This window comes from Otolemur garnettii, unplaced genomic scaffold, assembly GCF_000181295.1.
Source record: "Otolemur garnettii isolate 467f Iridium unplaced genomic scaffold, OtoGar3 scaffold00001, whole genome shotgun sequence".
In the NCBI taxonomy this organism is placed as follows: domain Eukaryota; kingdom Metazoa; phylum Chordata; class Mammalia; order Primates; family Galagidae; genus Otolemur; species Otolemur garnettii.
This window is the reverse complement of record NW_003852396.1, coordinates 48,993,270-49,017,280: the sequence shown is the minus strand read 5'-3', so window position 1 is coordinate 49,017,280 and position 24,011 is coordinate 48,993,270. Positions and strand designations below refer to the sequence as shown.

Here is a 24,011-nt window from a genome sequence, read left to right as displayed (position 1 = left end):
TCAGTTCTGCTATTTAAACATTGAAATTAAATTTCTTCTGTACACTAAAAGGCAAATGTATAATTAATTTAATCCTTAGTATTTAATATAATAGCTATTCTGAGAAGACTAAGGTTGTCAGCAGTTGATTTTTCTAATAGTCTAATGTTATAATATTAATGATGATCTTGAATAGAATTTACAATGACTTTAATGCCTCTGTAATCTTTTCAACCCGATGTGACCTATCAAGCACCAAAGAGGTTTAGAAGGTAGTTCTACCCCCACTGAAAGCAGTTCTCCTATAGGATACGTATTAAGAAAGAAGCTATTTTATTCTATTTTCCCTTTAGTATGGGTTTAGCATATTTGTGCTCTTTGCTAACCTTTAGCATTTCTTCATGTATCCCATAATGCCCGTATGAGCCGAAATAAACACCATCCTCATCCTCCTGGAGGTCTGCGATGGCACTAGCGGATGACGAGCAGGTTTTGACATCTGCGTTCATCACAAAATCTTGAGCAAATTGTCTGTAATCAATTTGAAATACACCCTTGAGACAGGTTTATTGGACCATGAAAACAGGGAAGGCTAGAGGCTGAGAAAGGAAAAGGGAGGGAGTGGAGTGTGATGAACCTTTTAAATCACATTCAACCTTGGAAAACTCCCTCTGCTGGATCTTAAGCAGTGGCATATTCATACTCAGCTAAGCACTCCTGCAAGCCACAGAAGCAATGCCAAGTGCAGATTACAGTTCTTTATCATGACAAAATAAACACATCACCTTTATTAAACTTTACTATTTCTATTGTTCTAAAATCTTTTTTGGAGCTAAATCAATGTAGTTTATTTCAATTCTATTAACATTTGTTAAAACCATACTATCTTTTGGGAGGGTTAAAAGTAAGAAGCAAATGGACTCAAATTGATTATTTACCTACACCACGACCACCCACTCCTGCTAAAACTCAGCTCCCTCTCTGATCATGACACACTTAGAATTTATAATGTACGTAGAATTCATAATGTACGAAAACAGGAGATGTGCAAAGGGACAGAGAGGACAGTTGGTGTCAGTCCCTAGATTACCTAACATAGCAGTTCAGACAAAGAGAAGAGGAACTAAAATTAGCTCTACTACCTTTCCTCCTGGACATTTTGGCAAACCAGCTAGTTGGTACTCAGGCAAAAGCAATCAGCTTACAAATCTGACAGGTAAATTTCTAAGGTTTACTTGTTAGAAATGCAGAACCTTAGGACCTACCCCAGATCTCCTGAGTCAGAATCTACGTTTTTAACAAGACCTCCAGGTGATTCGTATACACTTCAAACTTTGAGAAGTACTACACAAGAAGAACGCTATTCCAATCTACTCACTGCACTAAAATGTTCTCATGTAGCTGGTTATCTGGTTAAATACTATACCATAATTATATTTTGATTCTTTCAGAATAAAAATTTCTACCCTATATTTTCTCTAAACCTAAAAAAATATTAATCCTTCTGCTTTAAAGACCTAGGAAAATAAAAGTAAAATGGAGAAATCAACTGGAAATAGGAAAATTAAAAGGAAGGCAATATGAAAGAACAGAAACATTCAAGACAACACTACTGGTCAGAAGAATTATCATTAATATTAAAGTAATTATGAAGAAGTTTAATAGGTAAAGCCATAAAATTTATGTCAACCAACTATCTAGAATGTGTAAAAATGCTGTATGTCTTTAATACTACTGAAATGTCTACACTGTGCTTTCCAGTATATGAAATGTTCCACTTCTGTGTTCTACCTCATCATTTGCTATATTATCTTGGGGACCTAAACAATAACTTTTGTAGAAGATTGATAAATTACTTCATTCTCTGAAGATCCTCCCGTGCTCTAGCTAATGCAGCTTCAGCAGACAGCGCCCTGGCTTCTGCATGTTTCAATTTTTCAACAATAGATGTATTTTCACTGAGTCCGTTGGGGTATGAAAATGGAATTGATGCTGGTTCATAAAGATCTTCTACATCTAAAGAAATAAAATGGACATTATCGTTAGGCAATTTTATAACAATAAAGCAAGTCTAACTATATTAGAACTAAATATATCCTAAGTGCCTATTATGTGGCCAATTGAGAAAAATTAGTAAAAGTACTTTTAATTAAATATTTATCAGCCAAACTGTTTCAATTTGAATTGAGAGAACATGGTAGCTTTTCAGCTACTTTTCAACTCCTAGCTTTTCAGTAGTTGGCTACATTGAACACCTATGCAAGTACTAATCATACTGAACCAAACCTGCAAGAAAGAAAAAAGAAGGAAAAAAACTACTTATTGATCAACAGGTATCGTTTCAAGCACATGCATTACATCTCCTGTTATCTTAAAAAAAGAAAAAAAACTAAGATGTAAATACTTATCCCTATGATAGGCCTAGAAAAAAATAAATGAAAAATTAACTGACTAACCTAAAATCACACAGCTACTTATGGAGACGCTAAGATTCAAACCCACACTTGCCTTCCTACCCATGTTCTCACCACTGTACAAAGCTACTTCTCAGCCTCTGTCCTCCTGCAGAACAGCGGGTAGTACAGTTAGATAGTCCTTAAAGAACACGCTGCCATTTTTGACAACGTGGATAAACCTGGAGGACTATTATACTAGTTGAAATAAGCCAGACACAAGACACATACTATGTGATCTCAATTATATGTGGCATCTAAAAAAACTCAGAGTAAAATGGTGGGTGCCAGGGGCTGAAGGTTGCAGGAAATGGGGAGATATTGGTGAAAAGTTAAACTTACACATTTAAAAAGGAGAGGATTAAGAAACAGTAAGATTCACAACTACAATTTGCCAAAGTAGTCTAATTCAAAGTCCTAAACCATATACAGGAAGAAGGATTTCCATATCTACATTCTATCTCAGGATGTTCAAATCACATGGATACTTCATTTAGGCAGATAACTCCTACATAAGGTGGTCAATTTTTCAGGAAAAATATAACAACTACAAATGTGTATTAACCTCATACGAGACCTCCAAAATACATTAAACAATTAAAGGCATTTTTTATTGTTTTTTAAAAAAACAATTAAAAACAATTTTTTAACTACAGATTTAAATATACCCTTCTGAATGACTGAAAACTACATCAAAAGAAAATCCAAAAAGACATTAAAAAAAAACTAAATAAAATTATTCAGCATTTAGAGACTACAGGAGAACGTACATTCTTTTCAAATGCAAATCAATTAAAAACAAGATGTTCAGTAAAAAACCAAATATTTAAAACTTAAACACATTTGGTATCTGCTGGCTTTCTGCACTAAAAAGTTGCCAACTCCTGTGTAGTTTATGTATTTTGAGGGAAAATACTTTAAACTACGCAAGTCTTGTTTGACCTTACATTTTTGCCCACTAATCTGAGCATCAATTGCTGGATCTTTTCTGCAAGTTATTATTGTGGTGTGTGTTTAATAGTGATTTTCTACTTCTCTTTCCTTCTATATTTATTAGTACAAATTCCAGTCTAAAGTTGAACTGCTACTTTTCCATTTTATTTAATTATTAATGTCAGTATGGACACGTGGATATTTTATCCCATGAGCAGAAATCTAATACTATTATTATTTTCTCCATTGCTCAAATCACTCTTCTTGGCTCTCAGAAGCTCCTTTCGGGTGGCTGCTGCGCTCTTTTTTAAGCACTTCCTTACTTTCTGCCGTAAGATGTCTCAGATTCATCTTGTATTTTCCCTGCCCCACTGCTAGAATCAATTCTCTCTCTAATTAGCTTTGGTTCCTTTTATTGGAGAAAGGTGTTTGAAATTAAGATCTGGGCATTAGGTAGGCTCTTTGCTACTGGGGTTTTTCTAGGGCTCAGCAGACAGAGCTAAGAAATAGATGTATATATCCTAACCTACACCAGCATACACATCTATATTTCTGTGCCTTCCTATCAATATATACATATATTTGAGTTTATACTGATACCTCTGATGCCAATCTATAACCACAGGATTCCTTTCCCTCTAATTTCCTTATTTTAAACCTCTTTCCCCAGCAATGAGAAACCTGGTTCTTACTATCCCCAACGTGCTTATTTACAATTCTAGTACATACAACAGTGATGTCAGAATTGCTGACCCACACCCCATGAGAAACACACCTTTACTCACTAGATTATAGCATTCGTGTAGATCTATCTCTGGCCTCACCACAGTATCCAGTCAAGACTCCAATTACTAGTTCACTTCATCCCCACTCCCTTCAGTGTGGTTGTTAATTCATGTGAAATACAGAAAAGTTTGCGTTTGTATTTCATTCTGTGTCATCGCCCTCCTTCCATAGTGCTCCCTCACTGCTTCATCTTGGTTTTATCAGTTGTTGATTTTTTGATATGAAGACTATGAGGAACATTACTATAATCCTAGGAGCAAGAGCTACACAAAGTACTCTTCCTCCTTACCGCGCACGTTACCCCATTCTCACTGCACTCCTCTTTCCTACTGACATTTGTAAGTAACCAATCTCTGTAGTTTCAGATTTATCCCTCCTGTATTTCTTTTGTACAAATGAGCAACACATTCATTTCCTCAAATCCCTTTCTTTCTTATATGAAGAGTAGCATGCTGCAGACATTCCTCTTGGCTTTGCTTTTTTTTTCATTTAACAGTATGTCTTAGACATCACTCTGTATTAGTTCACAGATCTCTCCTTTTTGATGGGTATATACTATACCATGGATATATGGATATATCATACATAGCTCAGTGGACCACTCTCCTAAGTATGATTGTTTCCAATATTCTGAAATTACAACGCTGCAATGAACAACCTTGCATATACGTATTTTCAGAATGTAGGAGGTATTATCTTCAAGATAGATCCTTATGAATGAGACTGCTGTGTTAAAAAGTGCATCTGTAGTTTTGCTACATACTGCCAAGTTTGCATTCTACTAGCAACGCAGGAGAGTGTCAATCTGTCCACGGCCTTACCAAGAGAATGAGCTGTCATTTTGAAAAGTTTTTGCCAGTCTGGCAAGAAAGAAATGGTCCCTCAGTGTTGTTTTAAATCACATACCTCTGAGTGAGCTCAAACATTTTTATGAACACTGATTTTCACATGTTTCTGGACTACTTTTACACCTTTTTTGGGAATTGTCTCATCGTCTGTTTTTTCCCATTGCTCTGTGAAGTGTTTGGTGCTTTCCCCTCAATTTTTAAGAGTTCTTTTAAAAACAATTTTTTTCAGTGTAACAAAGAGAAATTTTATTTAAGACTAAAGAGAAAATTTAGAGCACTTCCAAACAGAGTTGAAGTTGGTCCCTCTCAGGAAGGACAGAGGTGAGAGATGAAGACACAGAGGCCACGCAGAAGTACAAATGCCCTTTCTCTCCACTTCAAACTGGTTCCCAGTCTTTCACTGGCTATTAACTCTTTGTGGAGAATGTTCCAAATATTAGATACACTGTTTTTAAAACTTAACCTAAACTCCATCTTACTCATTCGGATTTCCTTCATTCTTCTCTAACTTCCCTTTTCCATTCAAAGATTCCTCCCAGGATACCAAAATACATTTAGTTCTCATGTCTCCTCTACGCCCTCTGGTCTGTATCAATTTCTTGGGTTTTCCTCAGTTTTCTAAGTTATGAGGAGAACTGGTCAGACAGCGTGTAGAATGGCTCTCAATTTGTAGTTTTCTGATTTTTTTTCATAATTAAACTTGGGTTATTAATTCTTAAAAGACCACAGAGGTAAAGTGCCATTCTTGTCATATTATCACATCACACATCACATCAAGGGTCTAAACTACTCAATGTGACTTATCCCTGATGACATTAACCTTGATTACTTCACTAAGACAGTGTCTGCCAGATTTCTCCACCACAAAGTTACCTTTCCCCTCCCTGCTGTACATTCCGTTCATTACCCATTTTCTCAGTCTTGTTACTAACTTACCTTTCCTGTTACTAAGTTACCTTACTTGTTGCTAACCTACCTTACTTGTTACTAAGTTACCTTTCCCCTCCCTGCTGTACATTCCGTTCATTACCCATTTTCTCAGTCTTGTTATTTAGTCATCTTTATATTCTCAAAGCCAAACACTTAGGAGATACTTGATAAATATTTATTGAAAGTGGAGATGAAATGGTCAGCCATCAAGCCTGGAGCCAGGAGAATGACAATTTTCCCTTCCACCTCTCTCCACCAATGGCCAGTAGCACAGAGCGTTACAGAATGTGGGCAATGCGCTTAAGACCATGTCCAGATCAAGTTCCACTTCCTTTAACAGGTCTCTTTGATTGTTCCAGCTTTTAGTTCTGACTTCTTCATGTAAATTGTGTAGACATTCATTTACTAACCATCAAGTCTCCTTTAATAAGCATTTACCCTGTGGCAGGTACTGTGTTACTACACATTATCTTGGTGCCCTGTCTTGGCAACAATCTTATAAGATGTTGTTATCCCCTTTTTACAAATCAAAAGTAAGACTAAAGGGAATTAAGTTTATATACCTTTTTAGAGTCAAGGGTTCCACAGTGGCCAGCGGAGGAGATCAGTATCTGTCATTGATCTGAGTAACCTTTTCCTCTTCTGAACTGTATCTACCATCTTTTCTACTGTTAATGAAAATTTTCATATTCTACCTTAAATTAAAATACAGGATAAACATTTAAAAGAAAACCACACCCACTATTAGAGTGGAGGCTCTCTATGGAAAGAATTGTGACATTCACTTCTTCATACTCCTAAAGCATTTAACATACTACTGCATCCTGCGAGTGTTTAATAGATGATTTTGAATTTAGGAAGCCATAAAGAACACCTTCTGGGTACTTTGTCATTGATCAAACAGACCACTTCTGTCACTATGAGAAGTGAGATCAAAGAGAAGTTGTAAAATCAAGCTGTAAATCACCAAATTTTAGAGCCAGAAAGAATTTCAGAAATCTGGCCCGAATTCCTCATTTTACAGATGAAAAGACTTAAACTAGGAAGTTTAAGAGCTTCTCTAAGGTAACACAGTTCTCAAATATCACACTAAGGGTCCTACTACAACATCACACTATCACACAACTTAATGAAGGTACTTCTTAAGGAAACAAGTAATAATCAAAGAACTCAAATACACACTCTGTCAAACTATCACCTGTCAGGGTGTGTGTCTATTTAGAATGGTCTTACTGATCTGAAGAGAGCAAATCCTCTATCTCAGCCGAGTGGCATAAGAAGCATGAAATACAGTGTAAGTATGAGAAGAAAGCATAACTCCTATTGATCAGATCTATGAAAAACTGACAAAATTTTCATTAAGACCCTAGTTCAGTAAGGAATAGAGCCAAAGCACAGTGCAAGTAACTAAAGAACAAAGCTACAGCCAAGAAGTGAGAGTGATCCTGCTACAGGAGACAAGGAAGAGTCAGTGTATGAGCGCAAACCCATGGAAATTTGAGGGAAATCTGTTCTGCAACAAAACAAAATCTCAGGAAATTAGATGTCTTAAGAAAAGCCTATCACCTGATCTGAATATATGAGCAAAAAAAGTAGCGAATATTATTAAATCCATTCTGACGTTTTTTAAAAAGATCAATGTCTAACAACTAAAAATTACCATCTTAAGTCAAAACATCCTTTATAAAATGTTCAAAGAAGCTCCTACTTCTAAATTCCTCTCTGGTAATGTCAATGTGACTGTCAGTTTTAAGGGAGTTACCTTTTCTATCAAAATTTTAGTGACTTATCTTTTCTATCAAAACCAACTACTTAGTAAGATCTTTAGAGAATTAAAAAGATAATATATTTTCCAAAAGAAATGGCCCTAAGTTAATAAAAGTAGAGAAAGGGCATTCATCTTACCAAACTGAAGTAAAAGGTCATCTTCTAATACTGGTTTCAAATACTCTTCTTTCTCCCAAGGCACAGGGTTGTATATGGAATTCATATACTCAACTGTAGGATTCTGGATGTAAAATTAATTGCATGTTTTTTCATTGCACAGAGCCAGAAAAATCTCCCTAATAAACACTAGGGAAATTAAACAAAAAGGAAGTCCCCACTAAAAACTAGGGAAATTAAAAAAAATAATAATGAAATCATGTCTGCATTATTCAAAACCAGTATGTTTCTATTTAAGAAGTCTATATAGTGTGCCTCAAAAATATATACACATTTTAATAAAAGAAAAACTATTAAGGGCAGCTCCTGTGGCTCAAGGAGTAGGGCGCCAACCCCACATGCTGGAGGTGGCAGGTTCAAACCTAGCCCTGGCCAAAAACTACAAAAAAAGAAAAACTGTAATTAAATTTTTTAAATTTAATTATTAAATCAAAATTGTAATACTCAAGTCATGTTCAACTTCTGCAATTACGTGAGATATAAGATACAGTATATAACGAATGTTATCTGCACATACTGAGTATTAGAATTTTAATCTTTATACAGTTTTATGCTGGATTTGGAGATATTGAGAATATAAACATTTATTCAAACAGAACTAAAAAAATGTTTGAAAAAATCTTTTAAAAAGCAGTCAGAGTAATTGAAATCACACTAGAACCTGTGTCTGATTTTATAGAAATAGTCTCAGTATTTCTCTTTAATACTGAATTACATTTTCACTTAACACTATTCATCTCTTAGATTCAGTTAAAAATAATACTTTTGGTGTGTTAGGCTGTGCCAGTTTCTAATGTCTGATTCCCCAAAATGCTGAATACCAAATTTAAAACAGTTCATCATATGAGTTCCTCATATTTTTAAATAACCAGTGCACCAATAGTCACAGTGGCATTTATTTCCAAACAAAATTATAAGTAAACTGTCAACTTACCTTAAGTCTAATGAAATTTATTAGCTTAATGTATCCATAAAACTCAAGTCCTAAAAAGAGAAAAAAAAAAATCACCTCTTTTAATATGAGTTTGTTTAATTGACCTGTTCTATAAAGGTTTCTCCAATTAGACACTAAAATAGTTCTGATGTTTCTACTACTACTTATATTTGGATTTTTTATTAAAAATAAGAAATAATATTGATGCTTCTGAATATTCTGAGAAATAGCCATAGATAACAAATTTTCAAGTGTTTCTTGTATTTTCTTTTTATTTTCTAAGACAGGATCTCACTCTAATAGTACAGGGTACAGAGGCCTGGCATTAGCCTAGTTCACAGCAAATTCAAACTCCTGGGTTCAAGAAATCCTCCTGCTTCAGCCTCCTGAGTGGCTAGGACTACAAGCACCTACCATAATGCCTGGCTAATTTTTCTATTTTTAGTAGGGATGAGGTCTCACTCTTGTTCACGGTGGCTTTGAAGTCTTAAGCTCAAGGTATCCTCCCCCCTCAGCCTTTAAGAGCGCTATGATTACACGTATGAGCCATCATACCTGGCCTATTATAGTTCTTAAAAAACGGGAAATTATTAGAATTCTCATTTTTCAGAACAACAATATAATACAATACAATCTGCCAAATAAGGTCCTAGGCTTTACCGATTATTTGGCAGTTGATAATAGAGCTGAAAGTTTCTAAATCTCTAATTTTTATGGTGCCTACCAAATTATAATTTTGCTAGCACATGAGGTACACTAGGTTTTACATGATGTTAAATGATGCTAAATAAAAAACAATGAGGCTTGTTATCTGGTCCTCTTATCTTTCCAGAAATGAAGCAGTATTTACATTAAAGGAAAGCCATAACATATCCAAGCAAATGGTTATTATCTGGTTGTCCATGAGACATGGACATGGACATGTCATGGTTGTCCATGAGAATACTGTTGTATGTTTGAGAGCATACAAAACCCCCACATAGGTAAGTGAAAAAAATGCAAAATTATACCTGAAGTGTTGACTCCAATTCAGTTTAAAAATGCAACATCAGAAACATCAGGGAAAAAAATGAGGCTGTCTTACCAAAGACGGTGCAGTTGAATATGATTTATAAACGTGTTGTATCACAAGTTTCCATGAGACCTAAAAATCTGTCCAGTATTGGCTATTCTTTAACAATGTCCCTTTAGACAATAATGAGTACAGGGATGAGCATAATTCTTATATATCCATTTAAAGGGGAAAACTTTTATTGTAATGTACATTTAAATACAGGTTGTAATAGAAACATATCCTGAATATTCAGTGTATCTTCACTTCATCGCTCTTCCTATACTCTCTACCAAACTTACCAAAATTGAGTTTTATAGTTCCTGAAGTTTATTTTATGCTTGGACCTATTTAAGTTGTCTACCTTTGAATGACCTGCCTCCTTTTCCAAAGTCTACCTCTACCCTTACTCTCCCTAACTCTAATATGACAAAAATGCAATCATAATTCCCTTTAGCGGTAAAGCTAATATAAGCTTAAATACGGTGAATATTACGTAGAAGAGTGACTTATTAATCTTTCCCCAAAGACCACTCGTCAAAAACAGTTCATTTCCATAAGATAAGCTTTTGTTACATGCTTCATTCTACTAGACTTATATCTGAGGGGTGTCTAGAAAATCATAAAATTCAAACTTAAATTTCATAGCTTGGTTCATTCTAAAAATTACTTACCATGTTTATGAACCATGTTATCAATATTGAATTGATGCTCAGACTTACAGTGTGAAAATGTTTCTTCAGCAGATGTGAATAACCTGAAAAAGCAAACAGTAGCTTCATGAATAGTCCCTGAAGAAGTCTAAATATTGATTTCATGTTAAATATACACTTTTGTTTTCACTCTGGTTTCTATTTTATTTCCAATTAAGAAAAGACGCACGCACGTGTGGATGAAAGAAATGGAGCCTAGCACTACTAAAAATTAGTATTTGAGTTCCATTTTACACCTGAAACAAAGTACTATTTGTCAAAACTAATTTATTTGCCAAACAATACAGCACTGATTTTTATCAAAAAGTTATTATGAAAGAATTTCCTTGGGTAAATTGTTTCTCTCAAGTCATAAAAATTCCCTACTTGAGAGTCTTTTCCCCTCTAAGTGTCTCACTTTTAGAGGCTATGAACTGGCACAGCTTATACTGCTTTTAGAAAAAAAAGCATAAAAAGTAATTTTACAAGTGGCATATTTCCAAAGTGCCACATTTCCAAAGTGATCTTGAAGTATTCGCAAAGTATTTGCATTACAGACATGTGAAGATCAAGCCTGTTTATGTGACCTGAGAAACTGAAGGCCACATAAGTCGCTGTACATAGCAGAGATATGACGAGCTGTATATCTCGTCTAAGTTCTTAGCACATTTGCAGCATTAGTTGCATTAGTTTCAACAAATGTTTACTGAGATACGTTATTTGTAGTATTTATGGAGCCTATCACAAGCACTGCCTACCGCGTTCCCCTTTAACTGTAAAGCTAATATAAGCTTAAATACAGTGAATATTATGTAGAAGAATGACTTATTTATCTTTCCTCAAAGACCACTCGTCAAAAAACAGTTCATTTCTGTAAGATAAGATGCTCAATAAATATTATTTTATGATAACTAGAGAATATGCCTTCTACCCACCCAATGAGGCGATCCATCAAAACACAAACATACCGCCAATCAGCACCATGCCCAGACATAGGGAACACTAGAAAATGTTTATGAAATTAACACTGGCCAGTGCCAACCAGGTCTCTTTCATGCCCACCTGCCCAAAGTCAAAGCTGCTTGAGACCAAGAGGCAGAATTTTAAGAAGAAAGAATGGGAATCTGGGAATAGGCCAAACCACAGCTTTGTGACCTTGAGCAAGTTATTGATATGGCTGTCTCTTTTTCCCTAAGTGAAAAAGGTATCAATACCTTCCTCTTCAATAGGTGGGGGCCCCTAATTAAGAGAGGTGAGCTAAGACTTAACTGGAAATTTGAGTTACACGTGAGAAGCTTCGTACCGATCAAACAATAAATTGGTGTATCTGAAAGGGTCTTTAGGGATTATCTAGTTCAGTATGGCTCCCAAACTTGTAACTCACTAGCTAGTGTCTTTATGAAAACAGAAACGTCCTAAACCCATCCCTGATTTATTAGAACTAAGGTTCAGAGTTCAGCATCTGTACATTTTTAAGTGTCTCAGGTGATAAGGGCGCACGACCTGACTTGGAAACCACAGTTTCAATCCAAGACCATTTTCCACACGGGGAAACTGAGGCCCATTAAAGAACAGTAGTACAACCTGGCTTCTGGTTTATGGCTCTTCCCTGTACACCACTGTGAGTCTTCCTTCTCAACAAACCCTCACCCCAAACTAGTGGTTCAAGAATTCAAGGACTGGCCATTCTGGCTCGACTCCTGACCAGTCGCTCCTGCACAGACCACACAGACCCCACGTGGCCCGGGCACCCTGGGGCTGGGGCCAGGCGCTGAGGTGGACGAACCTGTTACAGAACAGGCAGGGGGTCTGCGGCTTGTGGTGGGGAAAATCAGCATCGTCCTCATCCTCCCAGGCGGCCTCGTCACCGCTGTCCGACAGTTCTGGCATGTCCTCATCCTCCACAGCGCCCCGGCCGCCTAACGAACGCACAACAATCAGATGTGCCTCGGTCACCAGTGCAGCGCGGGGCACCAGGGGAAGGGTGGGGCGCCTGCTGCCCCCGCCCCGCTAGGTCGGGGCCCTCACCCCGTTCTTCCTCCATCTGCCCTGCAAGGCCCCACCGCCCGGGCCCGCATCCCGCAGGGCGCCGGGGGGAGTGGAGGATCTTTGACCCGCCCAGGGCAGCGCGGCCTGGGGCTGGGCGGACCCGGTGCGGAGGGACCTGGGTACCCACCGGTAGCGCCCGGCGCTAAGGAGCACATGGCAGCTGTGGCCCGGGAGCCCGGAGCGTCTGGGGGCGGGGACCCGGCAGGCCAGCACGCGCGCGCAGCCGCCACCGCCAAGCCCGCGGGACAGGGACCCCGGGAACGAGCGCCAGCGCGAGCCTGCCCCCGGGCCTGGGATCGGGGAACCTCGCGGGCGCCTGGAAAAGCAAAGGAGCGCGCGTGCTCGCGAGCTCTTCCGGCCTCTGGGCGCTGTGTTGGTCACGTGAGGAGGGTGGGCGGGCCGAGGGCTGGGCCCGCCTCCTCTCTCCGCCGAGCTGACGCAGTGCGTGCTAAATGAGGCTCGCGTAAAGGGCTGGGCGTCGCAACCGGCTGGGGAACTTTGGTTTCTCCCTGGGGCTGCGGGAGGTCTGGGCCAACGTCCTGAGCCCTGAGGCGGTGAGACGCCGCAGTAGCTCTGCTGTCGGCATTGTGTTCTCTGTGCGTCCCTTTGCCCACAGATGAGCAGTCAGTGGCAGGGCGGCCAGCCCGCTCCTGCGGCGCCCTCTGGTGGCGGAGGAGGCCGGCTCTGGTGCCTGGGTCCCGGGGTGCAGCTGAGGGGAGGGAACCGAGGCCATGAGCCAGTGTGTGCGCTGCAGGGACCGGTTTAGGGCCAGACCTCAAAAAAGGATTTTAATCTTTAAAGTGGTTAAAAGAGCGCGTGGACTTAGAGCTGGCATACTGGACTTGAATCCTACTTAGGTGACTTCATAATTCTATGCTCTTGAGCACGTTACCTGACCTTCTGCCTCAGTTTCCTCAATTATGAAACGAGAATAATGACTGCACTAACTTCACGACTACAGAAAGGATAAAATGAGTTAATCCACGTCAAGTGCTAAGACCTAAGTGTTAACTTTATTCTACCAGAGGGGTTCAATCGGCCTATGGGCAGCGTGTTGATTTGGCGAGATTTTTTTTGGCATACCTGTGCTGTTGGATATCGTGAAAAGTATACGCCAAAGGACTTGTTTTTTTTGCTAATAAACTTTAATTAGTGTTTATGTATTTACTGTGTGGCCCGAGACAATTTATGCTTCCAGTGTGTGGCAGAAAAGTAAAAAGGTTGCACAACCCTGGAAGGGAAACAGTTGAACTCTGGTTTCAGCAAGGGAGTGATGCAGTCAGATGTGTTGAGAAGGCAACATCTGGCTGCTGTGTGGGGAAGAATACCAACGTCCCCTGCTTCATGCCACCTTCTTACTTTCCTGATGTCAAACCACAGAATTCTTTCTTAGGTGGGAGTGGACAGCAGTCATATAGTCCAGCGCTGTATGTGGCACCTGTTTATCTAACTGACTGCTGCTGCCTTCCTACCTAATCCTAACTTCCCAATTCAACCTTTCACCTTCTAATCATCAAAAACTCAACAAATGGGTAGCTCTTTTGGTTTCAACCAAAAAAACTTTTGCTGGACCATGTCTAAAATAGGTTCCACCGCTATTCCAGGAACAGCACCCTGTTAGTGTCTTTGGTAGCACCTACCATTTGCTTGCTTGATTTTTTAGTCTTATCCCGGCCGCCACAATACTGCACCATACAGGTAAGTAAGGGTCATGACTCTTTACTATTTAAAAAACAAAGGGCTATCACTATGCTTCTCAGGCACATCTCAAATTCATGAGCTTAAATGATGTTTCTACCTCATCTCTAAAGTTGGGGGAACTATAGACGGCGCCCGCCTTCTTTACATTCGTTTCTCTGGCACAATATGTGGCCCATAGTAGCTACCAGTATATTTACTGAATGAAATTAATGCCTGTATTACTGCTAAGTTCTAATGAATGTACTCCTCTCTCTTAACTGTAAACTTCTAGAGGACAGAACCCATCAAATATTAGTGTTGCAGCATCCTCACATCCTAGGACATTGCCAGGATACCCACTTGCTCCCTTGAGTTAGTCTTGTTCACTGATGTATCCCGTGCCTGGTGCCCAGTAGTGCACAGGAGACACTCAATATGTATCTGCTGAGTGAATTAATGGATTCAAGGCTTTCATTATCTGGCCCATCTAACTTACTCCTGTCATCCATCCAACATAAACTTTCTCTCTGTGTAACAGTGGGAGGGACGCTTGCTGAATCCCTTAGTCCACTCAGTCATCAGTGTTTACAATGAAAGAACTAACCCCAGTCTGGAGGTGTGCTTGGGCCACACTCTTGTCCCCTGAAGTTCATACCTTACTACAATGCAGGGCTTAGGAGAGGGCTGCTTGTCGCCCTCCTCCAAAGATGAATACAGACGCTTCCCCACCATACCACCTCACTACTGAGGCCACTTTAAGGCTGAATAATACCCACTTTAAGGTTTCTGGGAGAGGAAAGAATACAAAAGAGAGTAACTTCAAACTGATGACTAGGTTGGGCTAACTTCAGAGCCCATGGACCTGAGCATATCCTCATGGGGTAAACGCCCCCAACCCAAGGATTCCCTCACTTCTTGGCTCATGCCTTTTACCACTGAAACACCCTTAGGCTCTTCAAAGATCCAAAGAAACCTACCTGGATGAAGGAAGATACTTCCTTCTCCTTCCCTATCGCTCAAATTTCAAGATCCCACCCTGCCCTAAAGTATGCATCTTTTCTGGGTGACTAACACTGGGAATGTCCCCTCCCTTCTAAGGACAGACACCCTCAATTAAATGGCCTTTATCCCCCAGTGTACACTAAAGATTGAAATGTACTTGACATACTGTAGACCTTATAAAACTTGACCGAATCTTTCTAATTACTTCATTTCCCTGGCACTGATGTTAATATAAGTTTCAGCATCCTTTGTTCCACAATGGAAATTAGCACTATGTGCTACCCCTGCTTTAGACCTTACTCCTGCATCTTCCTTTCCTTGCCTTAGATTTTAAGTGCAGCACCATAGGCCTTTAAGGTGTAGTGCCATGGAATTTTACTGGCTATGTGAATATTTTGTGGTTGATCATTATAAGCATCCTACATCAAAGGAAAAACCCAAATATTTCAATTGTATTCACCCACAACATGTACTAACAATTAACTGTCTGGAAATATATAGTACACAGGGTGTGCCTACAGAGTGCTTCAAAAATACAAGTTATGCAAGCAGGCTGCCTGGGTTAGAGTCCTAACTCTGCCATTTCTTAGCTGGAGGTCTTCAGTTTTAGACACTTGGGCAATGCACTTAACCACAGTGAGTCTCAGTTTTCCCACCTAAAATATGAAGATAATGACAAGTATCACTCTGTAAGGGTGGTTTGGAGGGTTAAAGCACAGTTGACATGTAAACATGGGTATTAGCAAACACTTGATATAGCTGCTATTTTATCACCCCAATGGCCAAAATGCTGCATATCACCACTAATAGGTGGGCCTTTTCAAACAATCTAAGAGGCACCTAGGATTTAATTATTGTCATTCCTTTATTTAATTTTCCCCATGAATTATATAAGCTTAGATATAACTTTTATTATATTTTCTAAAGAAGTAGCAAAGGCACAATATTCACTGACACAATAACATGTAGTTAATTAGCACCCAGAGGCGTGAATGTCAACAATTTTAGAACAGAGCTCATTTGCATGATACATAAGGTTTTCACTGCTGCTGTGACTCTGCAGACAAGCAAGTCAAAGCTGGCCTCCCAACTACTGGCATCAGAACCACCAGGGGAAGTTTAAACGAAAGAAAACTACAGATTCCTGTGCCCATACCTCAAAAATTCTGATCCAGAAGGTTTGAGGTAGGGCCTATGAACCTTTATTTTTCAAAAGTTCCCTGGGCAATCTGTACGTATAACCAGGCTCTGAACTCCTGATGCAAGGCACAGTCCTCTGTTGAGAGGATCTGAGTGGCTGAGAAGAGTGAAACAACAAAGTGAAAATATGCTGAATTTTTTTAGATCCTGAAATTACCAATTTAGTGGAGGGTGTTAAAGTTTACAATAATAGCATTTCTCCAGTGTTGTCATGGCTTGAGAGAGGCATCAACTTTCCCCAAGTAATGGATGGCCTTGTTATCCAGAAGTTCCACCTTCTGGTTGCTCACCCTCACGGCATTGTTGAGCATTGCTCTAGCCACAGTCTCCACAGGCACAGAGTGACCACTGGCCCAAGATTCTGGTAAGGAGCCAAAGAACTTTCTAACCAACCATTCACCTGGGCGAGATTCTTGTCTCTCACATAACAGAACCCTAAAGGGAAAAAGAAAAGCAGAGGAAGAGATGGTGAACTGCATTCAAACCATAGCAGGCATCACTGAATGAATCATGTCCCCTCAAAATTCATATGGGGAAGCCCTAACCCCAAGCACCTCTCTCTTTGGAGATAAGGCCTTTATGGTAATAAATAAGGTTAACTGAAGTATTGAGGAAAGGACAGGGCTAACCCAACAGAACTGGTATCGTTATAAAAGGAAGAGACATCCGATATCAGGCTCTCTGTACACACACAGAAGACAGACCATTGAGGGCACAGCAAGAAGGCAGCCATATGCCAGTCAGGAAGATAGGCCTCACCAGACCCCAACCCTGATGGTACCTTGATCTTGGACTTCCAAATTCCAAACTATGAGAAAATACATTTGTTGTTTAAGCCCCCCAGTCTATGATATTTGATCATGGATGGCAGCTTGAATAGACTAACACAGTGGATATAAAGTTTTATTTGGTTCATAAATGTGGGAGTCAGGTTTGTAGTGTAGTTTAGGCCAGGCATTTCTGGAGGGCTTATGGACCAGAGTCCACTTCCTCAACCCCCTCAAGGCTAGCAAAAACCTGATGGTCTGTACAGGATCTCTGGCACCTGACAGGCTCAGGGCTAGGATTCTAGGGGTCTTGTTGACCACTTTCCAAGATCCTGTGCCCCCCTTTTTACTAGGCTGAAGATAGCCCTATTGTTACCTGGTGGCAGAGAAGAGAATGCCTTGTAACCAAAGATTACTATCGCCTGAGTCCTGTCCAGGCATAGATGGAAATCACTGAAGCAAGTTAGAAAAGTTTATCCCCAATCTGTAAAATTTATGTTGTAATCACATGGTGTGCCTACATGATTTTCCCTTCATTTCTTTTTTGCGATTGTTAATGATCACTTGAGGCACCTTGCTTTGACTAACTCAAATTAAGTTTATGCATTATATTGTCAACTTGATTTATGATTTGTGATTGGATAAAGAGACCTGTGGGAGAATGGCCTAGTGCTGCACTTGCTGGCTGCACTTGAGATGCTGCTGGCTTAGCACACACCTCTCACAGGCTCCCATTGGTTATTTCATCTGAGATCACTGAGTCTGAGTTTTTCCTCATGTCAACTGCCCTCAGTGCAAATCTCTGCAAAGGCTGTGGGGACCCAGGAACCTCCCCCCCCAAGACAATTTAAAAAAAGAAGACAACAAATACTACCCAGGAAGTTTGAGGCTATTCTGAAGCTGGCACCACCATCTACCCTTTCTTTCTAAGTCAGAAGGTGTGTGCATCAGAGAAGCAATCCACCTCCAGCCAACCTCTATTATACCTTAGATATCTTAGCTGTCAGCTTCTCCAAATGAAAAATTAGTTTAGGCATTGCCAACAGTGGTATACTCTCAGGTAGCATGAGTACAATACTTACCCAGGCCTAAATACTGAGTAACGGTCAAATTTTAATTCTTCAACCCTGGCTTCCACTTCTCCCTGTTAAGGAAAAAAAAACAAAACAAAACACATTTTCATTATTTAATCAAGACTAACCCACTTACATAAAGCTTAAGAGAAAATAATTTGGAGTTTTGAAGATAATCTGCTTTTGCAGGTCTCAATACTCATTAATACCCTTGTCCAGAATTTTAGATTCCATAGAGTGTGGGAAGTTCAGGAAGGGATCATATAATCCTGATATGTAGTACAGAATTAAAAACGATCCATGGAATAAGTGAATGGCTATATGGTCAGTTCTCTTATTTTATTGATATTAAAACATATCCAGAGTGGGTAAAGGATACATCAGTCCAACCATAAAAGAATATCCTCCCTTTAGTGCAGAATTAGGGTTAGACCTAAAAGGGCAGACCTTAACCTTTATTTCTGGTTTACAATTATTCTAGTGGGTCAGAAAACCCACAGTCCTACTATCTTACTTACTTCTTAGCAAACCCCACAAAACTTCTAGACTGAGACTTAAGTTTGTTAAAATAAAACATGAATTTTCATGCCAGACATCTCTGTAAACAAATGCCAGAAGAACACAAGTCAGAGGCACCTCCCGAAACCTTGTGAACTAATGGTCACACACATGTGTTCCTCCTTCCCCTTCATCTGTACTTTGGCATTTAACTTGTCACATCATAGAATCTCAGATAGTATTTTTTTTTTGCAGATTTTGGCCAGGGCCAGGTTTGAACCTACCACCTCCAGTATACGGGGCCAATGCCCTAATCCTTTGAACCACAGGTGCCACCCTCAGATAGCTATTTTTAAACATTTTGTTCTTTCTAATTGGTAGTTCATAGTACATACACAGAGTTATGCAACTTTCACCATAATCCAAGTTTTAAATATTTCATCACCCTGAAAAGAAATCCTATAACATTAGCAGTCACTCTCTACCCCCTCCTCCCTGGGCCCTCGTCAACCACTAGTCTCTTTCTGTCTCTATAGATTTGCCTATCTTATACAATTCTTACAAAGGACATTGTACAATTTGTGCCCTGTGGTCTTTTGTGACTGGCCCCTCTCACTTAGAATAATGTTTTCAAGATTCACCCCTGTTGTTCCTTTTTTAACTGAATAAACTCCATTGTATGGATACACCTACCATACTTTATTCATCCATTCGTCAGGTGATGGATATCTGAGTTGTTTCCACTATGGCTATTATAAATAATGCTGCTATAATGTTTATACACAAATATGAACATACACTTCTTAGCTTTTTACAAAAATGTGTTTTTTCCTCTTTAGCAATGTGCATAAAAGAGCTAACATAGCAGGCTGAAACTGCTATCCTTAGAAGGGCCTGTTTGCAAGGGTGGCCCCTGGCTTGTGCCTGGGAGCTTGGATTTTGGGAGTATTACTGCCTTTCTCTAACAGATAAGGGTAGTTTACTTACTGTGCCTAAACTATTTGTACAAACACTGTGGTTTATAATGAACAATGGCTTTGCTTTTGGAGGTCTACAGGTTTTGCTAAGTTGAGGGTACCTAAGTGACTGATTCCCATAAAAATCCTGGACTCCTGGGTTCAGGTGAGTTTCTCTCCCAGGCAGCATTCGTTCCTGGAGAAATAAAGCCAAGTGCACTGAGAGAGGCCTCTTGGAACTCTGTACCTAGTTTTCTCCAATTGTTACTCCATGCGCCTTTTCCCTTTGCTGATTTTCCTTTGTGTCCTTTCATTGCCATACATCATAGCTGTGCGTATGTCTATATGCTGGGTCCTGTGAAACCTTCTAGTGAATTAGCAAACTTGGGGGTGTCCCTGGGGATCCCCCAACACCAGCAGACTAGAAGTTCCTTGAGGTCAAGGACCACACCGCATATAAAATATCACAGACTCTGGAAAGTACTTTCCCCTGGACAGATGAGAAAACTGGGAAGACAGACATGAGGCCCGGCCAGTGCTCCGGGCTCCTCTCCCACTCCTCCCACGGCACCACCAGTGCTCAGAAAAGAATGTGACTGACCCAGGCCTCAGACCTGGCCCACAGTTAATGCAGTTTGACATTCATGGAGTAGAATAAACGTGCCTTAAGAATAATTTCTAAAGCCTTGATGCCCGTAGCACAGTGGATATGGTGCCAGCCACATGCACCAAGGGTGGTGGGTTCAAACTGGGCCCAGGCCTGCTAAACAATGACAACTGCAACAAAAAAAATAGCCGGGCTTTGTGGCGGGTGCCTATAGTCCCAGCTACTTGGGAGGCTGAGGCCAGAGAATCGCTTAAGCCCAAGAGTTTGAGGTTTGAGCTGTGATGCCATGGCACACATACCAAGGGCGACATAGTGAGATTCTGTCACAGAAAAGAAAAAAAAATTCTAAAATTGGGTAAGATCATCTTTCACTCTGGGATGGACCATGTGGTTGTCATTTCGGTCTTTTTAATAAATTCATAATCACATGCTGCAAGTAATACAGGTCAACTCAGTAAATGCAGAGGTCTCTTTCCATTTTATCAGCCTTACCAGTGTTTGCTGAGGCTCTATCATGGCCCAGGAGCTGTGCCAGGTCCTTCACATATATCAGTGACAAAGGTTATTCATTACACAATGGCTTCAGCACAGACCCTGGAATTAGAGTGCTCAATTCAAGTCTCAGTCCAGCCCCTGGTGATCTTACTATCACGATACCCTAGTTCCCACAAATGCACATAAAAGCCCTCAGAACACTGCCTGGCTCAACTAATGTTAGCTATTATTTTTTTCAATCTGGATGATTTAACCCAGTGAGTTGTTGTTATAACCCAGTGAGTAGGCAGTAGTGCCTTTATCTTTAAAGATAAGGAAACACTGTACATGCATTTTCTTTCCTAAAAGTTGTTTAATTTTGCCAATAAGAGCAAAAGTCCTATTTGGTCCTTTCCCAGAACTCACATGTTGTAAATATTTTGAAAAACAAAAGACTTTTTTCCTTTTAAGAATTGTTCTACCCTGGGTAGAGTGCCATGGCGTCATAGTTCGCAGTAACATCAAGCTCTTGGGCTTAAGTAATCCTCTCCCCTCAGCCTCCCAAGTAGCTGGTACTATAGGCGCCCACCACAGCACCTGGCTATTTTTTTCTTTTTTTAGTAGAGATAGGGGTCTTGCTCTTGCTCAGACTGGTCTCAAACTCCTGAGCTTAAGCAATCCATCCACCTCAGCCTCCCCCAGTGCTAAGATTACAGGCATAAGCCGCCAGGTCTGGCCTCTTCCATTCTTGATTTAACTTCATTGGTGGCTTACTGAACTTCACCTGGCTCAAAATACTATTTAAAGATAGATTGAGAGATGGTTCAGTTATAAGCCAGGTGAAAAAGATCTGGAAATTTTCATTATCACCAGCTGATTATGAGCAAATGAATGATAAAGATGTCTCGTAAAATTTACATCTCATTTTAAAAAATAACATAGTGCCCAGAGTGTGAAAAGTTCAGTATCACATCAATGTAAAGTCACCCTTAGCAAAGAGACCAGGGTGAGGAAGGGGCTAGAAGCAGAAACCAATACAGAATGGTAAAAGAATACTACATTTATGTAACAATAAATTTCACCCCAAGGTGAGAACTTCTGACCAAAAGAAGAAAGAGTTGGCTAATGAGATGGTAAATTCCCTAGTGAATATATGAATATATTTAAGCAAAAGCCAGATGAACTTCTCTAAAAGGATTTTACATTGAAAAAGTCTTTGGCTGAATGACCTCAAAGTCCCAGCTTCCCAAATTGGGTGCATCTCGGAGGCACAGAGAAAAAGCTGTGGCCTTCTACAGTGTCAAATTAACTTGAAGGTAAGTACATAGAAACTTTTTATTAAAACAAATAAGGATATACATAGTACTGAGTATAGCAAAATGTGCATAAATTATTCAAACATAAGACACAAGGAAGTTGAGGTTGTAACTAGCAGACGACTTCACACTAGATGTCCCCTAATATCCAGAGAAATACAAGCTCCTTCCTCTCTGACATTAGGGAAACTGAGAGAAAAGTTTGAGAATCACTGCCTGTGAGTCTTTTCGGATGCTAAGCTGCCACGCTGACCATTCAAACCCAGAGCTGCTCCATCTCAGTCCACTGATTACAAGACAATTAATAACGGGACATTGGCAATTATCTTTCAAATCACTTCTGTTTACTAAATATATATAGTCTTGCAAAAGCAGTTGCTGTGGCTACAAAACCAAGCATAAGATGTATTTAATACCTTTTCATATTACGAGTATTTTGCATTATTTAGTACTACCATTGGACAGGGTTTTTCAAAGTATATGAATGAAAGAAACATGCACAAACCTTAACTTGTAGATATAAAAAATTGCTCGACTTATCAGCTCCTTTGGAGGACAGCAAGTTGAAATGTTTACACCCTCCAGCTTTGGCCAGCTCTGCAGACTTCAGCACATAATCTCGGTCAACACGAACAAATCCCTCCTGTGGGGGAAAAGGATGTAAGTTATTTCTAAAAAGCTGCAAGTTTATCTTAAAGACCACTACTTGGCTTGAGTAGAAGGCTAGGAAGCCTAAGGGAACGGGAATCTAAATAGAATGCATCCAAGCAATACATGAAAGTCAGGGTCAGACCCTGGGAAAGGCTCCAAATATTGTCCTTAGGACAGATATACCTGCATTAGCAGCAAGGCCAGGCTGCAGTGAAAAACCGAGGAAGATGACATTGAAGGACAGACACCGAACAAACCCACAAGGAACAAAGGGAACGATAAGATAGAACTGGGAAACTAGTTTCAGTCACACCACATTTGTCTTTTTTTTTTCTTTTTGAGACAGAATTTCACTTTGTCACCTGAGTAGAGTGCAGTGGTGTCACAGCTCACAGCAACCTCAAACTCCTGGGCTCAAGCAAACAGCTTGCCTCAGACTCCCAAGTAGCCAGGACTACAGTTGCCCAACAGAAGACCCAGCTATTTTTTAGAGACGGGGTCTCACTCTTGCTCAGGCTGGTCTTAAACACATGAGCTCAAGCAATCCACTCACCTCAGCCTCCCAGAGTGCTGGGATTATAGGTGTGAGCCACTTGCCCCACCCTTTCTTTGTCTTTTCATAACTTCACAACCTTCCACCTCTTGTTTACTCTGTTTTTCTGTGCCAACTCTTAACATAGTAGGGTCTCCAGGCATGGTTGAGGACACTCCCCAGACACTGAGAGAGCAAAGTCTAAGGAATGCATCTTCCAATTTGTTTACTGATGGGTATATAATCAAAACTGCAAAGACCCGGTCTAGACTCAGTCCAGTGAGGTCAGTGCTGGGTCTTTCTTCTGAACTCTTATCTCAGCATCAGCACATGCCCAGAACATGGTAGGTGCTCCAGAAATATCTGAATGAATGAGTCAAAGTCCAGGGGAAGAGAGAAAAGGCATAGTCAGTCAAGGAAAAAAACAAAACAGAACTAAGTGGCAACTGCAGTAACCGAATCCAATCAGGGCCTATCGGAAAGACTTGCCCCTTCACTCAGAATAGGTAACTCCCCTGTGAAAGGGTTGTTCAACCCAAAAAGGGGTTGCGACCCACAGGTTGAAAACTGCTGAAATAGAACATTACCATTACCCTAAAAACTTCCTGCATCCTCCTCCTCATCACACACAAGTCCATTTTTTTTTTTTTTTTTTT

General features: G+C 40.0%; 2 protein-coding genes across 3 annotated transcripts in view; both read right to left on the bottom strand.

The window, feature by feature from the left end:
* The window catches only part of PRMT3 (protein arginine methyltransferase 3), a 115,919-nt gene extending 103,015 nt beyond the window's left edge, over positions 1-12,904 (bottom strand). For both annotated transcript variants that reach the window (XM_003781176.3, XM_023519449.1), the window contains exons 1-7: positions 12,727-12,904; positions 12,337-12,469; positions 10,533-10,615; positions 8,808-8,857; positions 7,835-7,937; positions 1,836-1,995; positions 366-510 (exon numbers count right to left, since the gene is read on the bottom strand). In XM_003781176.3, coding sequence (XP_003781224.1) covers positions 366-510; positions 1,836-1,995; positions 7,835-7,937; positions 8,808-8,857; positions 10,533-10,615; positions 12,337-12,469; positions 12,727-12,754 — 702 coding nt within the window. In that variant the 5' untranslated portion in view covers positions 12,755-12,904. The remainder of the gene's footprint in view (positions 1-365; positions 511-1,835; positions 1,996-7,834; positions 7,938-8,807; positions 8,858-10,532; positions 10,616-12,336; positions 12,470-12,726) is intronic.
* Positions 12,905-16,122: 3,218 nt separating this feature from the next.
* Positions 16,123-24,011, bottom strand: part of HTATIP2 (HIV-1 Tat interactive protein 2) — an 18,377-nt gene continuing 10,488 nt past the window's right edge. Inside the window, exons 4-6 of the mRNA XM_003781179.3 lie at positions 22,678-22,815; positions 18,331-18,392; positions 16,123-16,916 (exon numbers count right to left, since the gene is read on the bottom strand). Of these exons, the coding sequence (XP_003781227.1) occupies positions 16,691-16,916; positions 18,331-18,392; positions 22,678-22,815 (426 nt within the window). The 3' untranslated portion in view covers positions 16,123-16,690. The remainder of the gene's footprint in view (positions 16,917-18,330; positions 18,393-22,677; positions 22,816-24,011) is intronic.